The 23,662-nt window shown below is 44.1% G+C and overlaps 1 protein-coding gene across 4 annotated transcripts in view; it reads left to right on the top strand.

Moving 5' to 3' along the window:
* Window positions 1-22,213, top strand: part of puf (ubiquitinyl hydrolase 1 puf) — a 100,468-nt gene extending 78,255 nt beyond the window's left edge. For all 4 annotated transcript variants that reach the window (XM_075699458.1, XM_075699456.1, XM_075699455.1 and 1 more), the window contains 16 exons: window positions 454-486; window positions 577-625; window positions 768-853; window positions 1,314-1,397; window positions 3,231-3,337; window positions 5,307-5,484; window positions 6,094-6,327; window positions 7,327-7,558; window positions 9,484-9,588; window positions 10,022-10,143; window positions 10,713-10,836; window positions 11,042-11,121; window positions 12,020-12,154; window positions 14,689-14,805; window positions 18,549-18,699; window positions 20,439-22,213. In XM_075699458.1, the coding sequence (XP_075555573.1) occupies window positions 454-486; window positions 577-625; window positions 768-853; window positions 1,314-1,397; window positions 3,231-3,337; window positions 5,307-5,484; window positions 6,094-6,327; window positions 7,327-7,558; window positions 9,484-9,588; window positions 10,022-10,143; window positions 10,713-10,836; window positions 11,042-11,121; window positions 12,020-12,154; window positions 14,689-14,805; window positions 18,549-18,699; window positions 20,439-20,638 (2,037 nt within the window). In that variant the 3' untranslated portion in view covers window positions 20,639-22,213. The remainder of the gene's footprint in view (window positions 1-453; window positions 487-576; window positions 626-767; window positions 854-1,313; window positions 1,398-3,230; window positions 3,338-5,306; window positions 5,485-6,093; window positions 6,328-7,326; window positions 7,559-9,483; window positions 9,589-10,021; window positions 10,144-10,712; window positions 10,837-11,041; window positions 11,122-12,019; window positions 12,155-14,688; window positions 14,806-18,548; window positions 18,700-20,438) is intronic.
* The last annotated feature ends 1,449 nt before the right edge of the window (window positions 22,214-23,662 follow it).

The following is a 23,662-nucleotide window of genomic DNA, read 5'->3' as shown; positions in this document are numbered from 1 at the left end:
AATTTGGGCTAGTTAGTAATGATCCATTGTAACCAATAGCTTTTTGGCCACGCAGCAGTTTCCCACTCCAATTCATGCTGCAGGGCTGGTTCTTGGCAGGGGAAATTACCGTGCTGGTTACCGACTGAGGTCAACCAACGAATCAGGGTAGCAAATTCAGCTAATTGGTGACGATCTCATTTTGCCGTACTACAGCAGTTGCCCGCCAGTATACAGCGCGCATGATTGGTCTTTGACGACAGCAGCTGCCATGACTATTACCGTCTAATAATGGCAGTAACTAGCTGAGGTCAACTGACCTTTCATTCCACCTGTTTATGTAGCTAGTGCGTTGTCTTGAGACTGTTTGCAGACATGGTACTCATGTTTAACTTAATATTCAAATTTGTAATAGCTTCCAAAGACCAGTTATAATTTCTTTGTTGGTTGTAACTGCAAGCCTTTCTGTTTCAGATGAGCCCAGAAGCTCTCTCTGTGATGCATCAGGTAAGTTGGGCACTGCAAATTAAAGTTCAATGAAACTACTAAATCACTCCGAAATTGTAATAAACATTTTTTTTTTTTGCTGCGATGCAGGTGTACCAGTTCCTATTGCGATTGCTCAAAAAAGCAAAAGTGTATGTTGGTAAGTCATGTGACATGGAAACATTTCTGCCATCTTCTGTTGCATGCCGTAAAGGGTTGAAGATGTAACGTGCCCACTGTCCCTTAAACGTTGCTTATGTATTGTTTCTTTTTGCTCATGCCAGCTTGTGACTCCATTTCAGATCCCGCTGTTCATGGCACTGCCAAGTTGATGTACTACTTTGCAGTACTCACCTATTGTCTTGTAGGAAAGCAAGAAAAATTAATGGTAAGTTTGCGGCATTGTAGGCATGCTATTTTGACAGAGGAACTCATTCCATGAGGTGTTTGTTATTGGTGGTGCAAATGTTGGAAGAGGGTCATCTCCAGGTCACTTGCACAAGTACTGTTCTTGTGTACAGTCCCTTGCCTCGTTAATAGGGAAGCCTCAATTTCTTGCAAGGACTCCCCAGGAATTTTGTCCCTTTCACCCTTTCTATTGTCTTAACAGTAAGTTTTGTATGTTAAGGAGGTTCCCACTAGATAAATGATGTCCCTGTCATAGCTTCCCATAATGCACAAGTTGTCTGTGTTAATTAAGGTCATAATGAGGCACGACTATAGTTTATCTTCCAACATTTCTGACTTGCCAGTTTGCAAATGGCCAGCCCTGCTGAAATATTTGTTCTTGGAAGTGAATGGTGTTCACGGATTGACCTTCGTTTTTGTGTTCTTGCTCTCAATTTCAGTTTAGCCCTTTTTTTCTTGACCTCTGGAGCCTGTTCCAGCCAGGCCTGTCAGAGCCAGCCATTCCTGTTCATCATAATAAGCAGGTGATAAAATTTATAAAACGGTTGTTTGACCTTATTACCGTATGGACTCGTGTGAGGGCCACACTTTGTTTTTCACACTTTAGTCTAGGTGTCGTTTTTACGCGAAACCAAGACTTTTGACTCGTGCACGCCCCAGATTGCTGGGTGCAACGTAGATCAACGTACAGCTCTCACCATCTAGTAGCACAGAAGTATGCAGGGCACTAAACAAAAGTGCTTCTCCATTGGAAAATTCTTTTTCTCAAAATTTTGGGCTGCCAAGTTGGGGGTGCATCCCTTGTATGAGTCTATGCGGTGTTAAGAACAGCTGAGATTCTGAACTGATACGGCTGGGAAGACTTCTGAACCCGCTTCTGTACAAAACTTTTCTGTTTCTGCTTTTACGTTCTTTACATACTAGAACCTAATGGCATTAAAACGTTCCTGGCAACTGCAGCTTATGTAACCGTAATGTTTACGTGCAAACGCTGGCGGCAAATGCTATGTACGAAGGCGAGCTTTCTGGTAGAAACATGAGCTCATGTGTGGGCCGACCCCAGGGGTTGTGCGCAGCCGTGCCAAACCTCAAACGGCAGCCGGAAAAGGGGCTTGTGTTCAAATTTCCGCATAACAATTATATTTCTTGTATCAACGCCTCCTATAATGTACTATGCCTGGAACGTGAGCCGCAAACGCGCTGCCCTTCCCTCGCCTGTACTCTCCTCCTTTTGGTACGGTGGCGAGCGCCTCTTGCGGCCAGCCCTTGTAAACACGCCGGTGGCGCGGCTACCGGGAGCGACGTCGGCAGCCAAGCGGCTGGCGCGTCGTGAGCTTTCGGCGGCGGCGGCGGCTGTGGTTGTCATGGAGACCGGTACGGTGGCACGCGCCGTCCTGCGGCGCATGGGCGCAAAACTTGGCAGAGAGCTTCCTATGGAAAAGAGAGCGACGTTCCAGGCATATAGATATAGGAGGCGTTGCTTGTATAGTCAAATTACAGTCCGATGCTATCATGTCTGTAAGTTGTGTGCAAGTCGTAATTTACGATTTTTCTGACGCATTTTACTTTGAGAAATTCAGTTAGTTCAGTAGCACCTATGTGCCACACGGAGGGCCTGCGTGGTTGAGGATGTGTGGTTTGGGATGATTTTTCTCTCACGGACAACTCCGCCAACACCGACAGCGGATTTTCTGTGACACAGGGCCCTTAACGCTATCGTGTTAAAATATGCCGACAATGTTTAAAGAGACACTGATCAGAAAAATAAGTTCAGCTGTGCAGTTGAATCTTAGTGTAGAGAAGTCGAATTCGACCCAAAAATATGTTCATTTTATTATGTTCAATGATAAGCCAGAAAACGCACGACTGAAAGACGGGGAGGGTGACGCCGCCTTGAAGTTCCCACTTGAGCTTGCCATGACGTCATGGATTTTGATGGCATTTGCTTGGGCCTAGTTAATCATTTATTAATGAAGATGGTCTGCATCATATGCTAGAGGAGTCAAGGACTGAACTTGGCAAGTTTGATGAACATTCACTGCACCATAACATCCCAAATATGGAAAAATACTTTGAAAGTTGTGACGTCACACTAGCATACGGGTGCTTGGTCTTCAGGATTCATTTTACTTTCTAGCAAACAACTTCTTACCATGAAATTAACAAAAAATGATTTTTGAAAGAATACTTTATCAGTCTGAACTGCTTTAGGGTTTCTTATAAGTGTCCCTTTAAAGACAGAAAAATAAAAAGTTGCATTTTCTCATTATACATGTGCTTTCCGTTTCTTCTTTTTCTGTTTGAATGTATAGAGCGCGTAACTTGCTGTCAACATTTATATTTATTTTTATTTTCAGACACTACTGCTCTTCTGGTACCAGGCCTGTGTGGACTGCCCCGAAAACGTCAAGCTCATTGTTCAAAATCCTCATGTCACAAAGAACATTGCCTTCAATTACATCCTGTAAGTGTTGCAGCCCAATGCTGGTCTTTTATGTTAGACAGCCAAGCTGGGAGAACCCTACCACAGACGAGGCCAGGAGTTGTCCCTGTAATGAAATATTTCCAAGATACGAGATTTTTATTTTTCCTCATTTCACTCTTGCCTTGCCAAAGGTGGCAGTCACTTAAAGGAATGCAACATCCCAACTGTGGAGCATTTGTTGAAACGAAAGCACCAGAAACCTGAGCAATGCTTTGCCCTTGCTGCATGGGGTCACTCACGTGACTCCTGGTGCCAGAAAAACTTGAAAAGATGAGGACAACAGTTCACCACTCTCTCCAGAACTTTCAATTGATGTAGATGCAACAAGAGGTCAATTAGAGTCATCAGCGTATGTTGTGGTGACGGGTAGTACTTCGTTCGGCCCTGTTGATGTTACATACTTAAAAGTAGCTGTGCTCAGGTAAGGGCAAACTAAGGGGGGTCCCCACTATGGTTAGTTTTCAACAAAATTTTTACATGAGGCGGGAAAATATCTCTGTAGAAGGAAATCAACCTTTGTTTTGCAAAGCTTGGCACGGATTTCTGGAAAAAAAAATGTTTTATTTCACTAAAGGTGTAAAAGAGCATTTTAACGACTTGCAGAATTTACACATTCGAAGGGCTATCACCCCAAAATTAATGCATTGTACCTCACTAAATTTTTTGAATTTTTTGTAAATCTACACTACTACTAGTTTTCACCCATGGGAAGTTAAATTTATGTCACCCAGAGTATGTTCTTGAAAAATTACCAAAAAAACTTTGGTTTTTGAGTATCTGCCATTAACTGACCCCAAAATCAGTTTTCTTTTTGTATTTTTAGCCAAGGTGATGAAGCTGAACATATTTCTGACAAATCTTCAAAAGTTTTCTCGCAATCTAAAAAACATGTATGCATTAAGTACACCACATATCTATTTCATTATAGAATCCCCCAAATGCCAAAATTGCAGAAATAGTGAAAAATGGAACATTTTTAACATTCTAAAAAAATAATCATTGCCGATTTTTATGAAAATTTTATACAATACCCACCTAGGCCTGGTAAATGTAGCACTGCAGTGACATGTTGCATTATTTTATTTTAATTGAGAAAGTGAAGCCTATTTTTAAGACACATGTATGGTCACCCCATCGATGTGTCTCGTTCTAATAATAAAATAAAAATAACACTCATGTTGAATTTTGAACTCGTTTTTGTTGTAGTAACAAAGACAGACTCAAATTGTGTCTTTATTGCCTCTCATTAGCCATGAAATGAGTTGAGCTTGAGTTTCCATATTTCTACTATGGTATGTTGAGGGAACATATTTCTGGCATTGATATATTATTACGATATCATCGAGCGATGCTCAAGAGACGAGCCGCCGCGAGAACGACGATGAAGTGGGTCTGTGCCCTTGGCGCGAGCGAATGTCGGCCTGGCGCTCTGGCTCCAGTTCAGTGTAAACTAGTGTAAATAGCCTGTAAATAGCCTCTTCTGTCTATCTGGAATGCTCCCCGTGTACATGAACAATGCACCAGCCTAGTGGGAAAGTGCAATAACGAATGGATGAGCCAGCTGGGTATGTTCAGCTGCGGAGTCACAAAACAGGTCCCCAATATTTTTCATTTTCACTTAACTTTTTCTATTAGGCATAAAAATCCTCTCACGCCTCAGAACTGTGACTACTTTTCCACACACATTTCTTGTGACTGGAATTGAGACAAAGTGCAAAAATCTCGTTATTGCGTCTCAAAACGTTGTGAACAATAAAAGCCTGTGGCTTAAAGAGCCCAGCAATAGGCTTGGGACATAAAATGAAAAAGACAGGACGGATGCTTCCTAGGATATCATCCATCCTCTTTCTGTTTTTCTGTGTTCCTTGTCTGTTACACTGATAGCTGCCAGTATGAATGAAGACCCGGGAATCAGCCCCATCATTCTTTATATGTTTGCGTCCAATAGGGCCGACCATGATGACCAAGACGTGGTGGTGTTCAACCGTTGTATGCTACCAGCCTATTATGGCCTGCTACGCCTCTGCTGCCAGCAGTCGCGAACCTTTGCTCGGCAGTTGGCTGCACATCAGAACGTCCAATGGGCTTTCAAGAACATCACCCCATACACCACCCTGTACACAGCGGTAAGTACCACGCCATGGAGATACTGCACATATGAACAGAAGGCAGCTAGGGCAGGCCGACAGCAATGGACTTTAGGACTAAAAGGTGATAAAACGACGTCAATTGAATTTTGAAACAAGTGCGTCTGTAAGAAGGCAACATAGCATAACAGTGATGTAACACGTTGATTTCCCTTGTATCCGAGATTTCCTTGATGCTTGTTCTGAATGTACTATGTTGGTACTGTCAGGCTTATTTTCTAACGTTAATTGTAAAGTAGTGATTGCATGCTTGCCATTTGATAGCAGCAAGCAGCAGTGTCACAGAAACCAATAAGTCACTGTGACTTGTCGTGTCACCAAGGTTTGACTGGACAGAAATGATCACTTATTACTCAGAAAATCTTGCAATGGCAAGCAGATCGTACTACTGTTTGTCTGCACTCGTCTCTGTCAGCTGCGTCTCGGGGGGGGGGGGGGGCTTCGAGACAGGGACAGAAAGCTGGCAGAATTGGTAAAAGGGTTTCCTGTCGTAAAAGTAGCGTTAAAAACAAAAAAAAAACTACTGCAGCAGGCCTGTGCCCGAAATGTGTGGACTCGCCCTGAGCATCGCCGACTGCTTTCTCGCAGGCGGTGGGTGAGTTGCTGAAGCTCATGGAGCTGTTTGTAGCGCTGCCACGGGGTGCCAGCGAGCAGGAGCAGCGCGAGGTGGCGCTGTTCAAGCGCACCACCCTGGCACTGTACCTGGGCCTCGACCCCCGCGTCTGCTGGGCCACCCTGGTTGCCGCACTGCGCATCCTCATCTCCACTCCGCAGGATCGCTTGCTGGCGCTGGCTGCTGGAGGACTGCCTGTCCTCTTCCAGGTTGGCTACGCTTCCTCTTTTCTCGGCCAGCTTGTGCACCCAGATGTGCAGTTAGCCTGCATATTTTACAGCGATAGCTCTCACAGCTGTTGCAGAGTAGATTAGTTTGCCTGCAAGTCTTCCGCTGTTACAGCTATCACTAAAATAGTAGTCTACATATGGACTGTGGTAAATATTAGTTATCACTAACAGGTTTGTCGACCTGAACATTTTACTGTGATAGCTGTTACAGCTATCACTGTAAAATAGTAGCTTACACATTTTGTGACAAATGTTAGTTGTCACTAACATGTTTGTTAACCTACATATCTTACTGTAATAGCTGTTACAGCTAAATATAGAATAGTAGCCTGCACATTTAGTTATAAATATTACCTATCGCTGTAAAATAATAGCCTACACATTTACAGTGATTACAGGGATAAATATTAGTTATCAAGAACAGGTTTGTTGACCTGCACATTTTACTGTGATAGCTCTTACAGCTGTCGCTGTAACAAATTAGTAGTTCGGCACACTTTACAGGGATAGATCTTACTGCTATCGCTGTGACATTAGTATGCCTGCACAAGTTGCAGCAGTAGCTTGTACAGCTATCGCTGTAATGGAGACCAGTATGTGTAGTTGCAAAATATACTGCCATGCTACACTTGTGAAAGGGGAAGTGCAGCATATTTGAAGAATGTAAGAACTATAAGTGAATTGAACATATCTTGGAATGCACAGTAGCATTTTGTGTAAGTGTTGTGTGTGGATAACATTGCATTGCCAAGAGGAAATTAAATGTCTAGACTACTACCCCCTACTGTGTGACATTAAAGTAAAAGCCTATGAAAACAGTTAAGCTTTTGCCCTTTGCTTTAACTGGCAAACTTCTTCAATAGACTATTTTACTTCTCATTTAGCTTTTCTTGCTCACCTCCTATTTAAGCTTGCTACTTTCTCTTGAATCTTATGCTCTTTGTTGTCGTCCTGGTTCGGGATTGCTACAATCAACAGGCCCTGCACACGCTGCACGTGATGTACCATGAGGCAACGGCCTGTCACGTGACGGGAGACCTGGCAGACCTGCTGTCCCTAGTGCTAGAGCTCCTGCGCACCTGTGCTTCGGCCAACGCAGCTGAGCCACTGGCCACCCTAAGGTCGTGGCCACAATTGGGAGACGGACTTCGGCGCCTGCTGACACTACTCAACAGCTATGTGCCTCCACAAGTGCGCCTGCTCTGCCTCGGTGAGTTGGCACAGCACAAGTAAAGAGCCCAGTTCAAAATGTGGGAAATACGGTAGAACCTTGTTGATGCGTATGTTCCTGGTTGCTCACTGTGGTCGCTGGCTCTGACTAGACCAAAAGTTTAAATCTGTGGCGGCTCGAATTTCGAACGAGGCTGAATGTATAAAGGCGCATGCGGATTCAGGTGGTCAAATTTCGGGTGGTCGAAACAAATGTACAACCTTCCACTTCACGTTGCCTCTTTGTTGCTTTGGAATGTTAAAATCACATTGGTCTCTTTTGTCTTGTTCCTGGATGCAGTCTTGTTCAGTTAGGAACATTGAAAACACCACACCATGCGGATTGCGAAACTCCTGTCGTACATTTCCTTCTGGTGTGTTTTGTCGCCATTTTAGGTATCGGTGAGGTTTTGCTGTACTTACTCGCTTCTATACAGGCTTTTCTGTTTGTTTACCACGCCCCGTAATTGATTCATAGCCATGTTTCATTGTGATCACCAGAGTAAATCTCATAACACGTACTCCATACTAGATTTTTGTGTGCCACCTCCTTTGAATTTGTATCCTACAAGCTGCAGGCTTGGGCTAGTTGGGTGGACATGATTAAACTAACAGCCTGAAGGTAGAACTTAGATTAAAGAAAAAAAGGATGCAGACATGGCACTGTATCGCTTGTATTCTTCTTTGAACATTATGTCTGTCAAGAACACTCCTGTGTATTTGTTAGAAATCTTTGGTGTTAGCTGCGCCACTAACTAGTTGATCAGTCATAAGTAGTCTCGAACACAAAGAGTGCTAAGGCCTGGGGTTTCCACCAACTGCCTGCCACAGCCAAACAGTGCTTGGATGCAAGCTTTGACCGTAGCAATTGGAGGTGGAGTAAATGGGGAAAAAATGACTACGTGTGGCGGCTGTAGTAAGAAAATCTCTCGTGACACGAATTAAAACAGACTGTGTTAGGGTTGCGGGCATCATTCTTACTGCATTGCTTTCTTTTCTTTGCTTTTTTTTTAGAGCGCAGCTCTTTGGCGTCCGTTCCTGGGTTTCGCGTCGGCGGCGGCGTTGTCGTCGGCCTCGTAACCAGCTCCGCCCCCCTTTCATCCCCCCAGCGCTAGCAGCGACCGACTGATACCGCTGGATGCCGCTGACGCCGCTAGAGAGTCAAGATAACGTGACTGCATAGAACACCGTCGCCGCCATGCAGAAAGAGGAGGAAAGGGTCCCCCCCCCCCCTGTTCTTGTGTGGCGGATAGCTGGGGTTGACTCACTATCGCCGTCAGCGGCATCAGTCAGTCGCTGCTATCTCTTCCCTCCTCCCTTTATCGTGTTGTCCGCTTGCTGCGCGCGCTTCTGCCCCCATCGTTTGCCGCTGGGTGTACACGCCGCCCCCCTCCGCTTCCGCTTACTGCTGGTTGCTCTCGACGGCGGCGATGAGCCTCCGCTTCGGCGGCGCGAACTGCAGGGTCTTCTCGGCGGCGGCGATGAGCTTCTGCTTCAGCCTCGCTTACTGCTGGTTGCTCTCGACGGCGGCGATGAGCCTCCGCTTCGGCGGCGCGAACGGCAGGGTCTTCTCGGCGGCGGCGCTTAGCCTCTGCTTCCCCCACGGCTGTGACAACCTCGCGAGGCACTTGTATAGATCTCGTCTTTGAGAATCAAGCATTGGTGTACCAAGTCGAACATATATCAGTCTATTTCTCCGACCACAAAGCTTCCTTCATGACTGTCAAGAACTGTTAGTGGAGTCTTTGTTAAAGGAATACGTGTGAAAAATAAAAAAAACATTCTGTGATAGCGCATACATGTGTTGCTCGATTTCTTTGCCTCAATCTATCGAAAAGGTGAAACAGCTTATTTGCTGCGCTCAAATTTCGCATTAGGAAGTAACGTAATCGTCGGTAATTTTTTTTTCTCCTTCACCTGATGCAGAGGTGCTCAAGGAGTTGGTGACCTTGCTTCCTCGGGAGACGGTGGGTCCCATCGTGCCCCTGCTGGCCAGCTGCCATAGCAGTTTTCTCGAGAGCAACGGACTGAGTGAGACCTAATCTCTTTTCTTTAAAACTTAAAAAAGAAATTATCCTTGATGCACTACTTGTGTTGCCATTTCAGCAGACTTTCCAGTAGATATAGCAAGTTCCTTATTTGTTTAGATAGTATATTATGATCATTTTATGAATTTCCTTTTAATAAAATGTTTAATGCATTCGCAAAGATATTTGGTTGATTCAAGTGTATTTTGGACATTGTAATGGACTTGCTGTAGAAAATAAATATTTTGCAGCATTGCTGGTTGTAGTGACTTACACTTGCATTAGTTCTGGATGCCTCATTACTGCGTTTTTATTTTCTCATTAAGCTTTTTACTTGGGACTGCTTAGCGAAATATAGTGGATCTTGAATCTTGCCTTAGCAGAATCTTTGCAAGGAAAACATGGCAACATTCATGGCATCTCGCTTCAAATCGCAGTGACCACCGGTCCGTACTTTCCCCGGCGAGGCCAGAAGACTTATCCAACCAAGACTACGTTGAGGCCTCAGCGTCCCATTCTCCAGATGTTTCTCCATCTGAGCCAACTGGAAGCGTCCAAGGTGGGGAACAACTTACCATGTACCTGCATCTAAAGCAGACAAAATTTATGTTTTACACCCCTCTGACATATGCCATGAACTCGTAAGCAGGACTTCAGCAAAGCCCTCGTAAACATAGCAACTAATTCACATAAGCTCTAAACTGATATATCACGTTTGTCTACTTCAGGTGCCTTAGCAGATGCTGTTTACTGAACTGTGACATCTGTTCTTCGTACAAAGCTACGAATTTGTTGTTGTTGTACATCAGCCCTTTTTCCTTTTTTTGAGACTTACCAATTTTTAGAACAAATCTTTCACGTGTTGAGGCTTTAAATCAATATTCTGGGGTATGGAGTCAGTGGAATTCAGCTTTCTTTCTTGAACGAGACAGATTTTGTCTAAATGGGTAAATTGGTTGTTTAAAGAAAACATTTCTGCGTTTCACATGTGTCTGACTGGGGAAGCCAGAGTTGGCCTCGAGCTATAACCCCCTCTTAATTTTGGACCAGCATTTTTTCCCACGGAATGCATATATTATGAGGTTTTTCACAAGTGTGCATTCACACAATCCTTTTTTTTTTTTTCAGGGAGTCGACCCTGAATACGACCAGGCCCTTCTGGACTTTTTCCTCCCATACCACCAGTTTGTGGAGACCCTCTTTCGAGCAGCCTTGTCCCAGGGCCTGATGTCCCAAGACCTGGTGAACTTGAGTGAGTTCTAACTTCTATGTCTTGAAGAGCTGACTTCTGATCCTTCCTCGTATTCCCATTAAAGATTAAGTGCACTTTCTGGTCAATTTTGACAACCATGTCAACTCCACTTATTCCCATTGGTAATGAAGTGCACATGCTGGTCAACTGAGATAACTGTGTGTCATGTTGGGGAGCACTTAAATATACCTGTCTGTATGTTTAGGTGCCATGGTGTCTATCGAGGGCGTTCCACTGCACATCGACCTTATCCCTCGACTTTGGCTGGAGGTTCTTCAGGGGGAGGCAAGTTCTGCTTTGTTTTTCTTTTTTTTTTTGTGTGTGTGTGGGGGGGGGGGAATCAGAGGGACATATTACAAGTGCTGGTATTTCACCCATACCTGCCATTGCGTTAACAGGTAGAATAAATTTTTCCATTCTGCTTGAGCAGTGTTATGTTCTTTAGTCCAAGGCACACCTAGTATCTTACCTGTTGTTGATTTCATGATGGAACATTCTAGGTCGATTTGTTGATATATATGGCACCTCTGACTGAATATTGTGCGTCTTCACTTTACGCTGTTACAACGTAACAATCCATATGTTTAAATATTATGCTCTGCAAGAGAAGAAATTAGAAGTGAGCATGGACAAGTGTGTTTGACCGCATTATTTTGAGTTGTTTTTGCAAATGCCAAACAAAGAAGACGTTTTCTACATCGGCTTCGCTTCCTGATTTTCAACACATGCTTAAGAAAAGCTTAAAAAAAATAAACATTGAACATTCAACATAAAAACATATTGAAACATAAAAACACTGAACCTTCAAGGTGGTAATTGCTGATGTGGATAATATTGTTATAACAAAGCTGCTTCTCAGTAAAAGATGAATAATGGCACGGAAATGTGTGTATGTACCTGTGCATGCAAGGAGGCTGCAATACAGACTATTCCGAATCCATTTCATACGTGCTAAAGAGTCGCACACTGTAGAAACCTGCAAACGTTCAGCCGTTGACATGGCTCAAGTTCCGGCCTACTTAACTGCAGCGGTGTCACTGTTAGCACTGCATGAAACTAATGCAGCAGTCTGTGAACACCTTGCATTGTGAGAATTTTTTTTAACGTTGCAGCATAACACGAGTGCATTGACAACATCGTTGTCGCCTTTCTTTTTCTTCTTCTTTTGTGCTTAAACTTGCAGAAGTCCGCAGAGTTTGGCGAGTTCCTGCGGAGTAGCACGTACTGCACCAACTGTGTATCAGCAGTGCTGTTGGAGGAGCGCGGTTATCTCAACAACCCCATGGTTTTCCGGCTATTCTCACTCTTGGTGCCAAAGGTGAGTGTGCCGGCCCCCTCTGTTATGAATAAGTAGTTTGCTTATAGGTCGAGCAAGAAGAAAAGTTTGAAGGAGGCTTGAGCTTCGCCTTTAATAGTGGAACGCTATAGCATTCAAAGAATCCTCGACTGCTTCTCACGCTTCCCGGCAACTGCAGCTTATGTAACCGTAACGCTTGTTGGGAAACTGGTGGTGAACGCTATGCACGAAGGCAAGCTTTCTGGTAGAAACACGGCCTCTTGCATGGGTCGTGATGTGGCGGAGGTGAGTGCCATCTGGAGCAGTTGCAAGAAACCGGGCGCACCGCTTTATGCCTTTTGAGATTTGCGAAAAGGGATTGTGTTTTCACTTTCCACGTAACAGAATTATGTTTTCTTGTACATTCAAATTACAATCCGACGCTATCATGCCTGTAGGGTGTGTGCAAGTTGTGCTTTACGATTTTTCTGACATATTTTACCTTGAGAAATTCAATTAGTTCAATAACATGGAGGGCCTGCGTGGTGGGGCATGCGTGGTTCGAAATGATTTTTGCTGAAATAATGCAAGATGCCAGACACCGACGCGGGATTTTCTGCAACACTGGGCTTTAATGCTAGTGCGTCAATAAGGGGGAACCAAGAGCTCGTTTTTTGTTCTTAGTAACTTTTTTGTTGGTTTTGTGGTAATGGCGTTGCACTGCAAAGCTCAAGGTCACAGGTTTGATCCCAGTCGCAATGGCCACATTTCGATTGGGGTGAAATGCAGAAACGCTAGTTTACTTAAGAATTAGCTGCACGTTAAAGAACCTCAGAGGTCAAAATCGATTGGGAGTTCCTACTACGGCATGCGTCATAACCATATTGTGGTTTGGGCACTTCCCAGAATTTAATTTCTTTTGCTAGTTAAAACCACATGAAGTGAAGAGACTATGAAGCCAGGGAAAGTGTACGGCAAATGAAGTTTTTTTTCTTTTTTTTTTTCAGTTTAGATGTGGGAACAATAGGGACAATAGAAAGAAAGTAGAATGAAAGGAAAACTTGCTGTTGGTAGAGCCAAACCCACAATTTTCCTCATTGCGCATTCCATGCTGTACCATTGAGCTACCACAGTGGCCATCACCCTGCCCGCTGTTTTGGGTGTTTGTGCACTGGCTCTAGTGCTGGGAATGGTAGCCGGCACCACTCTTGGCTATGGTGGCAGTTGTCGAACACCCTTTTAAGCATGGTTTAGTATTTCTGCTCTAGCAACCTCACAGTTTATTGAAACATCCGTACCCTTGTGGATTGCCTACTAGTCAGGGCAAGCTTGTATGTAAGCTGTTGCCAAGGTTTCCAACGCGACAGTGTTACGGAGCCCATGTCACAGAAAATTAGGCGTCAGGTGTCGGTCGTCAAACGTCTATTTTCGAACCACATATACTTGGGCCTTCCATATGATGCAATGAATTGACTGAACTAATTTAATTTCTCAAGCTAAAATACGCAGAAAAATCTTGAACTATGACTTGCACACTACCTACGGACATGATAGCTCTTGGATTGTAATTTGACTATACGAGAAAACAATTCTGTTGCACGAAGACTCAAAGAACCCCCTTCACACACACACACTGTCCGTGGCGTCCGCTATTTTGTGCGCGCCGCCGCGATGGGTGTCTTGGGGGCCACAGAGTGGCGCGCCTGATTCCTTGCATTAATTCCAGCTGGCACTCGCCTTCGTGCATAGCATTTGTGGCAAGCGTTTCCAGGTAAACATTACGATTACATATGCTCCAGTTTCCGGGAAGCGTGAGAAGCAGTCGGGGATCTTTGAATGCTATCACGTTCCACTCTTTAAAGGCAAAGCTTAAGCGTCCTCGAATCTTAAAAAAATTTTTTTTCCTATGGGACTCAAATATTTGTTCGCTTAAGTGAGGCCTTAAATGGGGTCCGAAACTTTGTGTGCTTTATTCTAATAGACACTTCCCTAGAAGCAAGAGAAACAAGACCAATATATACCCAGCATTGGGCCACATTCGCCCTACATTTGGCAATGTTGGCCCAACACTGGTTACACTTGCGATGTTGCTAGGGTTGGCTTTGAGAGTGTGACATCAACAGAACCTTTACACTTTATTATGTATTGCTGTTACATGTTAAAGTATACAGAAGGAAGTCCCATAGCTCATGGCTGCAGGCAGCCTCCTTTAAATAAACATTGCAGTTGGAACCTTTGAAAGAAGTTATCAACATATATCTCATAAAAATGAGATCAGGTCTTCTAAATACTGGTGCAGATCAGTCTAACTTTAAGTGGCACGGTATTCCAGAAAGCAAGTCGTGAATTACGCAGTTTGAGTACTGAATTCTGCGTATTTTTTTTATAAAAGCAGTCCTGAGCCTTACTAATTGTTCTCCAACTTTCCCCAATCAAGAGCAAGTGGATAGTGCAACTTATGTTGTGTAGCTTACCAGCATCGACTCGCTCTACAACAATCCTCTTCTGCGCCTTTCCCATACTGTACTCTTCCTCTTTAACTTCTTGACATTTCTCTGATGGATGTCTCATTCTAGGTTGGCAAGCAAGTTCTCAAGGAAAGTGTCACCAACCTCATCCTGTCTAGGGCAAACGCCCTGGTGACGTCGGACGTTGCACAAGACCTTAAGAAACATGTTCATCGCGTCACCGCTGTGAGTGCATGCCCAGCATTTGTTTTTATTTGTGCTCGTACACTGATGTCCTTTCTTTTATTGCTGTATAAGTTTAATTATATGCAAGTGTTGCAACAATAGGCTATGATAAGTTCCAGTGACAGAAATTAGCACTACTCATAGAAGCAGAGTGCAATGCTCACGTAGAAAGATGATTAAGCAGCTCAAGGCTTGTGATGTTCCACAATTGTCTGTTAACTTACTGCAGCTGTGTTTAGTTTAATATAGGCTGCTGCTCCTAAACGGCCAGTTAGAAAAGTATTGAAAATGGCTAAATTTAATGGGTTATCCATGTTTTCTGGCAAATCGGGTGTTCTTCAAATTGAATGGCTGCATGCGTAATGAATTCCGAGTAGCTTTTATTGGAAAAAAAAAAAATTATGTGGATCCCACGTACTGCGGCAATCAATGTAAGCGAAGCTCTCTCTGCTGTTTGCTTTGATTGAAGATATTTAGCGGTGATGTTGACAGTGAACGTTTCAATTTCTTCAACATTTAGTCTAATACAAAAGTGGTGAGTTGATGTTAACGAACATTACTTTGTGTGCACCACTGCTGTCTGTCTGCGTACTACACAGCACACACAGGGAGATGTGATTGCTGGAGGCATTGTTGTGCGCCATTGTTCATAACCTGTGAGAGAGTTGAGATTGCCTCACGTGGCATATTGCATCATGGCGGAAGAACTTTAATTAAATGGGGTTGCACATGCCAAAACAAGTCAAATTATGAGGCACGCCATAGTGGTGAAATCCGGATTAATTTTGACACCCTGATGTTCTTTTGCGTGCACCTATATCTAAGTGTATGAGCATTATTGTATTTCGCTCCTGTCGAAATGCGGGTGCCACAGACAGGATTGAACCTGTGGCCTTGAGCAGTGCCATAGCCGTTGAGCACAGAAGTATTGATTTGACGTGCGACCACTTCAGTAGTATTGCCTAGACTCTACAGTGATTTAATGTTGGTTTTTGTCTGCACTCCCTGCATTACTTATCTGCTTGATAAATTTGCATAGTGTTTATTTTTTAAAAACAGCAGAAACCTACCATGCCGTACCTTCAATTAGCCAGCAAGTGCTGTCATGTCTATAGTAATAGCATTTCCTTGCCTTCTGACGATACCTTTTCCTTCTACCCCCTTCCCCCCTCCCCCGTTTGGGAACTGCAAGCAAAGAGCGGCAAGGCTGCTCACTCGTGTCACGACCGTGGCAGTTTACTTATTTAAAGATACCTTTCAGGCCTCTAGAGGCATTGTATAAGGGGTGAGAGTACAGTGAAAGATTTTAACACAGAATAATTAAAATAAATATGCAAATACGTATACAAAAGATACAGGCTAAGAAATGCACTAATATACAGTAATACAGTATTACAATATCTACAAGGAATAAACCAAACGCTTTTGAATGCGGCACCTCATTCAACAATAAAATTTCGTGCCGTAAAATATAATCAATAGAATTACAGAGTGAGCGGGATATAGTTAGGCTATAACAAAAAGAGTATGTAGCGCATAGTTGCACATGAATAACGGGAAAGGTGATGACAAAAATAATGTGTTAGGTTATCTAGAGTTTGAAAAATGCATTGTTAGAAGAAGCCAGAAATTTTGTTGGTCGCTCTCATAAGCTACAGTGTTAGGGAGGTCATTCAAAAGGCGAATAGCTCTTGGAAGAGTGGACTAGTGAAATGAATTAGCCTTTTCGTAGATGCACATGAAGTTGAACAGATTGTAAAACCGTTGTGACCTGTAATGAGGAGTTTCAAAAGGCGGAACTGATGGCGCTGTATTATGGGCGTATTTATGAAATTACGATAGCAGGGCTATATCATGATCTTGCAAAGGCTGTAGTGAGAGGTCGAGTTTGTGTTTATGTTCTACCCATTATCTGCCTCCTCTCCCTGCTACTCTCTGCCATTCTGTCTACCTCTCCTCTGGACTGTTGCATGTTGGCAGAAGTGTAAGTGCCGCCATTTCTGCAATGCTTTTGCGGGGGGTCACGAATAATCGCAGCTTTCAAGAGGCTAATTTGGCGATGCCCAGGGAGTTTCAGAGGGCACTGCTCAAATGCAACATGATGGAAAGGTCCTAATGAGTTTCTCGCATTGCCTTTCCTCTCTGCCACGCTCCTTCCACCTACGCACTCTGAACCACCCCCCAATGTAGTGTGCGAAACAGCCGCAGCCATAGCAGCAGCAGCAGTAGGAAAGTCGAAGGAAGAGGCAAAGAAAGCTTCGCTTTAAAATTTCATATAAACGAAAGTCTAAAAAGTGATATCAAAGGGATAACACTTGGAAAAGGTAAACAGCCTTTAAAGAAAAGCTAATCTTTATCAAGTACGCAAGGCTGTCATTGAAAACTGTTTCAGTCCATTAGCTTTTAAGTTATCATCAAGTTCGTGCTGTCCTGACAGGGGCACTAGTCGAACAAGGGAACTTCACAGGAGTGTGAACACACAGAAAGCTTGCATGGCAATTCGCGAGTACTGTGTGACAAATTTATGACTGCTGTAGTCCATAGTAGGTACTGCACCACCATGCATCAAGCTATTGTTACAAGATTCACCAGGAGAATAAAATTTGCATAAATCAAGAGAATAAATTGAAAAACAGCCACAAAAGAAGGCGTCCTTAGATGTGAAAAACATTTATTTTTTTTTCTGAAGCTTTTAAAGCCAATCAGCAATTCCTAAACGCTTGTGCTAGTCTTGAGAAAGTTGAGTTAGCTCCTACTATGGTAAAGTCTCGTTAATTCAGAAGCATTATGACTTGGCCTCTGGTCCTGGCAAACATATTTATTATTTAATAGTGTGGAAACTCGGTTAGGACATCTTTGGCCACCTATCCGTAAGTCCAGATGACCCAGTGCCACAAATGTGCAATGGGAAAATAATTAAAAAAAAAAACCACACAAGCATGCAACCGAAACGAAGCGGTGGAGTCCACATTGCCATAATCATCAGCGAAAACCATATTGGAATGAAAGAAATGCTTTGCGCCTTTATAGTGTGTTTACTGCCACACAGGACTGCTTGGTCACCATACAGGATTTATTTTATAAGATCATTTGATATGATGTGATCACATCGATAGCAACCACGAATTCCTGTGCTGTGGTTGTGGTGAGCAGTAGCTTCGTTTCACTTTGACTCAGTGCGAGGTGGGCACAACACAGCAACACGTCACAAACACAGCTGATGCTATCGAGGATCAAAAGCGATTCTACCACATCTCACTTGCTGACGTTGGGCCTGCTGGCTACATTACAGTGGAAAATCTGTTGCCAACAGAGTCGCTGGCGGAAAATTAAACGGGAATGTGTGCGCAGTGGTGAAAAGTATGTCTACCCTGATGATTACATAGGTCTCGCACCGCGGCCGTACTGCAAAGAATATTGCAAGGCCTTCATCACTGTGAGCACTTATCAGTCGTGAGATGATCAGAATTGCAGCTACTAGGCTAATTTTTTGTGAAATAGAATGCAGATTTCATCACTGAATAAAGCCATGTTGATATAGTAAACATTTGTTTATTGTTTTCTTAATTCACCTGATAATTTGACACACGTCTAATTCTGACATTTTTGTTCAGTCCCTTGAAATCCGAATGAACAAGGTTTTAGCGCATACCTGTCATTGAGAAAGGCTGAGCAGGCGCTTCATTGAAATGATCTTTCTTTATTACTTCCTCTCTCTCCCCCACTTTTTTATTTTTATACAGGACCTTCGTGCAGTCCTTCTTGTGCTTTCGGTACATGAGGGCATAGCACCAGCCTGTCTTGGCTTGGCTGACTACTTGCGCTCACTGGAAGGCCATTGCAAGGATGCCCTGTCCAAGGCTGAGAAAGAGACGGGAAAAGGTGAAAGCGAAGGTGAGGGCTCTTGGGATGCTCGCCACTCTTAGCTTTCCTGCACTCTTTGCTTTCTGCGATTTCGCAGTACCAATTTTGGCCAGATTTTCACTGATCTTCAGTGCTATTGTCAGTTCGCAATATTGTCAGTGCATGAAGAGCGCAGAGGAGGTGCTTTTCATGCAGTAAATTTTGTAGAGCAATCTTCCATAATGCTTTCTGCACCTAATGCTTGCTTGCCTCACTTGCACTTCTGTATTTTCTTGAAAGTGATTTGCAACCCAGCCTCAACTGAACACACACATTCGCTTCCTGTTCAGTTACGATGTTAAATGCATGTTGCAGTCAGTATTAATTAGGGGTTTCTGAATACCTTGACTATGTGTAAGCCAACCGGCATTCCAAAATAGTTCACAAACCCCTTCCTATAAGAATTTTGAATATGGGTGCACGATGCTTACTATTATTTCAACATAAGTATGAAAGCAGCATATAAGTAGTTAGTACATTGTGTGTCTTGTTTCCTCAAAGTGCCCAGTCAGCTGATGGTCCAACCAGATGTAAGGGCATGTTTGGGGATAGGCAAGCATTGCTTAAGTTGTATTTGGTGCTAACAGAACACTGGAATACTGCCTGCTGAGCTCCTTTTTGTCCCTGCAAACTCACTTTGGAAGATTCCATGGGCCTTGACTTCTGGCTCGCAGTTGTACGTTATGTTACAGTATCTACATGTCGCGTCATTCAAAGGAATTGAAGGACCTTATTTGAAGTAAATTAATGCAATATACGTAGGGTCCTTTGTGTTCGGGTAAAACTTAATAAACCCCCATTTTTGCATCTGGAACAAAATTCACAAAAATTCGGTTAAACCTGATTTCTCCCTGAACGTAGCCCTTTCATAAATGATAATACGCCTAAAGGAAGCGAGAAAGCCAAATGGCCAATACTAATGAATGCTGCCCACCTTTTGTAAGTTCTATCAACTTGTATCATATTGATAATAATAACATGATTATTGTAGGTGCTTCGGTGTCGTTTAAGGCTCAAAGTGGAAACGGGTATATCCAAAAGGTAATACATACAGCACCTGCCGGCGTTCAGTGAACAAAAGCTTGTTCTTTTTTCAGTTGCTGCATTTTTTTTTACTATGACAATAGCGCGTCGCATCACATTATCCCACAGGTCACATACATGTAAACGGCGATAGTGCATGAGGAAGCGAATTAATGCAGTGCTGACATTGCTCGTTCACTGACATTGCAAGCGATAACTGTAACGTTGAGGGGATGTTTATTCCCAGAGGGGATGTTTCCCAGAGAAGGGTGGGGGATTCGTTTAGTCGATATTGCATTAATATTGTAGGGAGTGCTGATACCGGGAATCAGTAATGGAGGACAACAGAAAAGGACGAAATCCCCGACAGGTCTATTTGTTTTTTAACCCCACCCCCAAATTTCACAGATATAAAACTCGAAAAGAAAGGACCCAAAGTTTGCATCACCGGAAGCTTTACAGAAGGAGGTCTCAAGGAAGAACCATCAGGACAACCTCCTAAGGGTGAATGCACATTTACAGCGCATAATTAGCATACAAGTGGAATACATAACAAGCATTATGCAGTAGTGAGAATGCAACACTAGAACCATGATAGTGTACATAAAAAGTACGACATAACATGGAGTCACATTGTGAAATTGCAAAATTCATGCAAACGCCCAGTAAAATACTGACCTCTTTCTGGCGATTGTTTCTCCTCGTAGCTCATCCCGAGAGTCCACCTGCAAAGAAGCCCAGGACTCCACCTGTAGACGAGGAAAGACCAACTGGCCCGCGTTCTCCGCCGGAGCCACCTCCGCCTCCGGCACCGAGCGAGGCAGACCTGCTGCGTCCGCTGCTCGAGACGGTCCAAGCCCTTCTCAAGCTGCTACCCAGTGGAGAACAGTCCTCAGCCTCTTCCTAGCATCTTCTCCTCTAGTCTGGCTGTTATTATTTCTTTTATTTTTTTCATTTTATTTTGGAAATGCCGAGTGGCCAGCATAAGGCAGCGAGCTTTCAGCAGTCATAAGGGGAAGGCTAGAAAATTGAGTCTACGGAAGGAAAGAGAGCTATTACTACACTTCTCGGCGAGTGTTGGGTCTCCCTGCTGCCACCTCAACGACGGCAGAGGCAGCGACGTCGAACTGCCCATTTCTGCTGCTTTTGGGCTTCTTACATTCACTCCCAACGGACGTAGCAGTGCGCTGTGCACTACCCACAGTGTAGAGGAATGCGGGGTTGGTGCAGCAGTTCCCCACCACAGACCCACTCCCGATTTATTTCATAAATCTGAAGATATCCTCGCCGCCTACCATGGCAGCCGCCAGTTTTGAGAGAGAATTTTTTGCCACACGACACTTCAGCTGTGATACTTTAGTCTTGGGTGAAAGCTTGCTTACCACTGTTTTTCATTCTCTTGCGCTCAGTTGTTGTTTCGTTCCTCCGTTTTTTTTTTATTCGATGTCTGAGCTGTAAAGGTCTCTCTGTGCAGACACTTCTTTTGCTTTTTTTTTTCCTGCATCTCATGCTCGTCTTCTCTGGAAACCTGCAACTTTGCATATATTCATTTCATCAGACCAACCCACAACAACATTTTGCTTCACGCGATGCAGATCGGTGGTGGGCGTTTTCAACCCGAGAAGAAGGAGTGAAGAAGGAGAGGAGTTTGCCAGAGCATAGCGTTTGCTTGGCTTGTACATTTAGTTTTATATTTCGTTTGTCCGGGAGTGCAAGGCACAGTTTACTCCTTTTACGAATGGCGCCAGCCTGAAGCCGCCAGCTCTTGGGGCAGTCGGCATTGCCGACAGTCATCGAGCTTTCCAATCGACCAGCAGCACGACACGTGTTTGCTGGGTTGGAAAGGAGAGAAAGAAAGAAATCGGCAACATAAATTTTGACCTTGCAAGAAAGACACCTTTTTTTTTTCATCCCTGTCTGTGTTATTTATTGCCATGTATGTATACGCGACTCGCTGATCTTGAAAGACAGAAAAGAAGTGTTTGTTAGCGGTGTCTGGCAAGGCGTGTGTGCATGTGTGTGACTTTGGGAGTTATTTTGTGCCCCAATTTCTTCAACTTTGGCGGAATTTCTTAGAGGCAACTGTTCATTTCTTTTTTCTTCATTGAGGGCTACACAGAGAGAAACGTGCATGTCATTGTAATCGCAGTACACAACTGCTGCCAACCAACATCCACACCCTGTGTAGGTGGGAAGCACTTTTTTTTTTTAATATCATCGAAAGAACTCTTCAAAACCACCTTTTATTATTTTTCTCTTCATTCGATGGAGGGAAAGGGATCCGTCGTTCACTTCTGACCTTATGAAGCCAGCTTTCTTTTTCTTTCTTTTTCTTTTTTTATCATCTCTGTTCTCGTGAAAACTGCCAGCTGCATTTACGTGTTCCTGGCCGTTATGTACCATAGTGGCTGTGAATACTAGGTCCTCCTCTACTTTCAGAGTCATGCTCAAAATAAAAAAAAAAATTCTCACTCCACCTGAACCCTACTGTGCCGATTGTTACATTAATTTTGTTGTAATGGGCTGTATTTTTTATGAGACATCTAGGAGACACTAAACAGACAAGTAGCTCAAGCTGCATTATACTCAGTTTCTTACATGGCAGGACGTGCAACAAAGACTAAAGAAACATCTAAAAAAATTTATACAGGAATTCGGAGAATTGCCTACGAATGCGTAAGCATTCTTTGACTCTGCTGTTACTTTTGCTTTTGTTTCCCAAATTTCATTTGGTCCAGCCCTACTATAGGCTTCCCTTTGCATTTTCTATGAAGCACTATGGCATCATCCCTATGGTTAAGGTGTCACACTTTTCACGTTACGAAGACGATTTTGCTAACAAAATTGCCGGGGTACTCTCCAAAGAATGCTTACACATTAAAAATAATGCAGCACTTGTACAGGAAAGACGGGTGTGCATCATGATTCGACATAGCATTGTATCGAGGAGATCCCGTTGCGTCACAAAATGGGATGTATTTATTGTGTGGAAGGCACTGCAGATCTAAAAAAAGAAAAGTTCTTGCGTGCCAAATCCACGATCTGATCATGGGGCATGTAGTGGGAGACTGCGGATTAATTTTGACCATCTGGTGGGTATCTTTTAACATGCACCGAAATCTAACTATACAAGCGTTCTTGAGTTTCACCCCCGTGGAACTGTGGTTGCAGCGGCCGGGTTGGAACCCGTGACTTCGACGCAGCTCGGAGCCTTCTGAACCTTTTACCATTGCACGAGCAGTATAAGTAGTAGTATAAAACTTTTTTATTTAAAAAAAATCACATTCAGGTCCAGTGGGTGGGTCCCTCAGTCCAGGGCCCCACTGGCGATCGCGGCACGCCGGGCTTGGTCAAGAAGGGCCAGTCGGTCCTCCCGCACCGTGCTGGCTAGCCACACCTCCCACTGCCTACTGTTGGGAGTTTTGCCCCATAAGGGGTGATTGGATTTCTTGTGGCCGACTCTGGCACGACCATGTGATATGGTCAAGAGATGCCGCACCAAGGGCAAGTGTTGGGATCCCGGGTGGGGTGTATGTGGTGTAGTAGGTGTGGGTATGTACGGGTTTGTAGTCGGCGCAACTCCCGCATTTGCGCCGAGTCCAAGGATGTGTCTGGAAAGCTATACCGTTGCCTTCCTCGTCTCTGTGCCTCCAAGATATCTTTTGCTGTGATCGGAGATTCTACGAGAGTAGAGCGACGCGTTTCTGTGGCCGCGGCGTATTGCTCGCGTTCACAACCAACATGGCCTCCAACCTCGCTTGCAGACAGCGCCACTCTTTCCTCTGGCGGAGAGTGGCGTCACCGTGTATTGGGTCGCCGTCAGGCGCTCGCGATGCCCGCAATCTTTGGAAAATCGCTTCTCGCGTCGCCGTTATTTCGCGGTGGTTCGGCGGTCGCGTAGCCAAGGTGCCCGGGAAGCGGAGAGATTTGC

This window comes from Dermacentor variabilis, chromosome 7, assembly GCF_050947875.1.
Source record: "Dermacentor variabilis isolate Ectoservices chromosome 7, ASM5094787v1, whole genome shotgun sequence".
NCBI lineage: Eukaryota > Metazoa > Arthropoda > Arachnida > Ixodida > Ixodidae > Dermacentor > Dermacentor variabilis.
The sequence above is the reverse complement of the archived record's forward strand: the minus strand, read 5'-3'. Positions and strand labels throughout refer to the sequence as shown.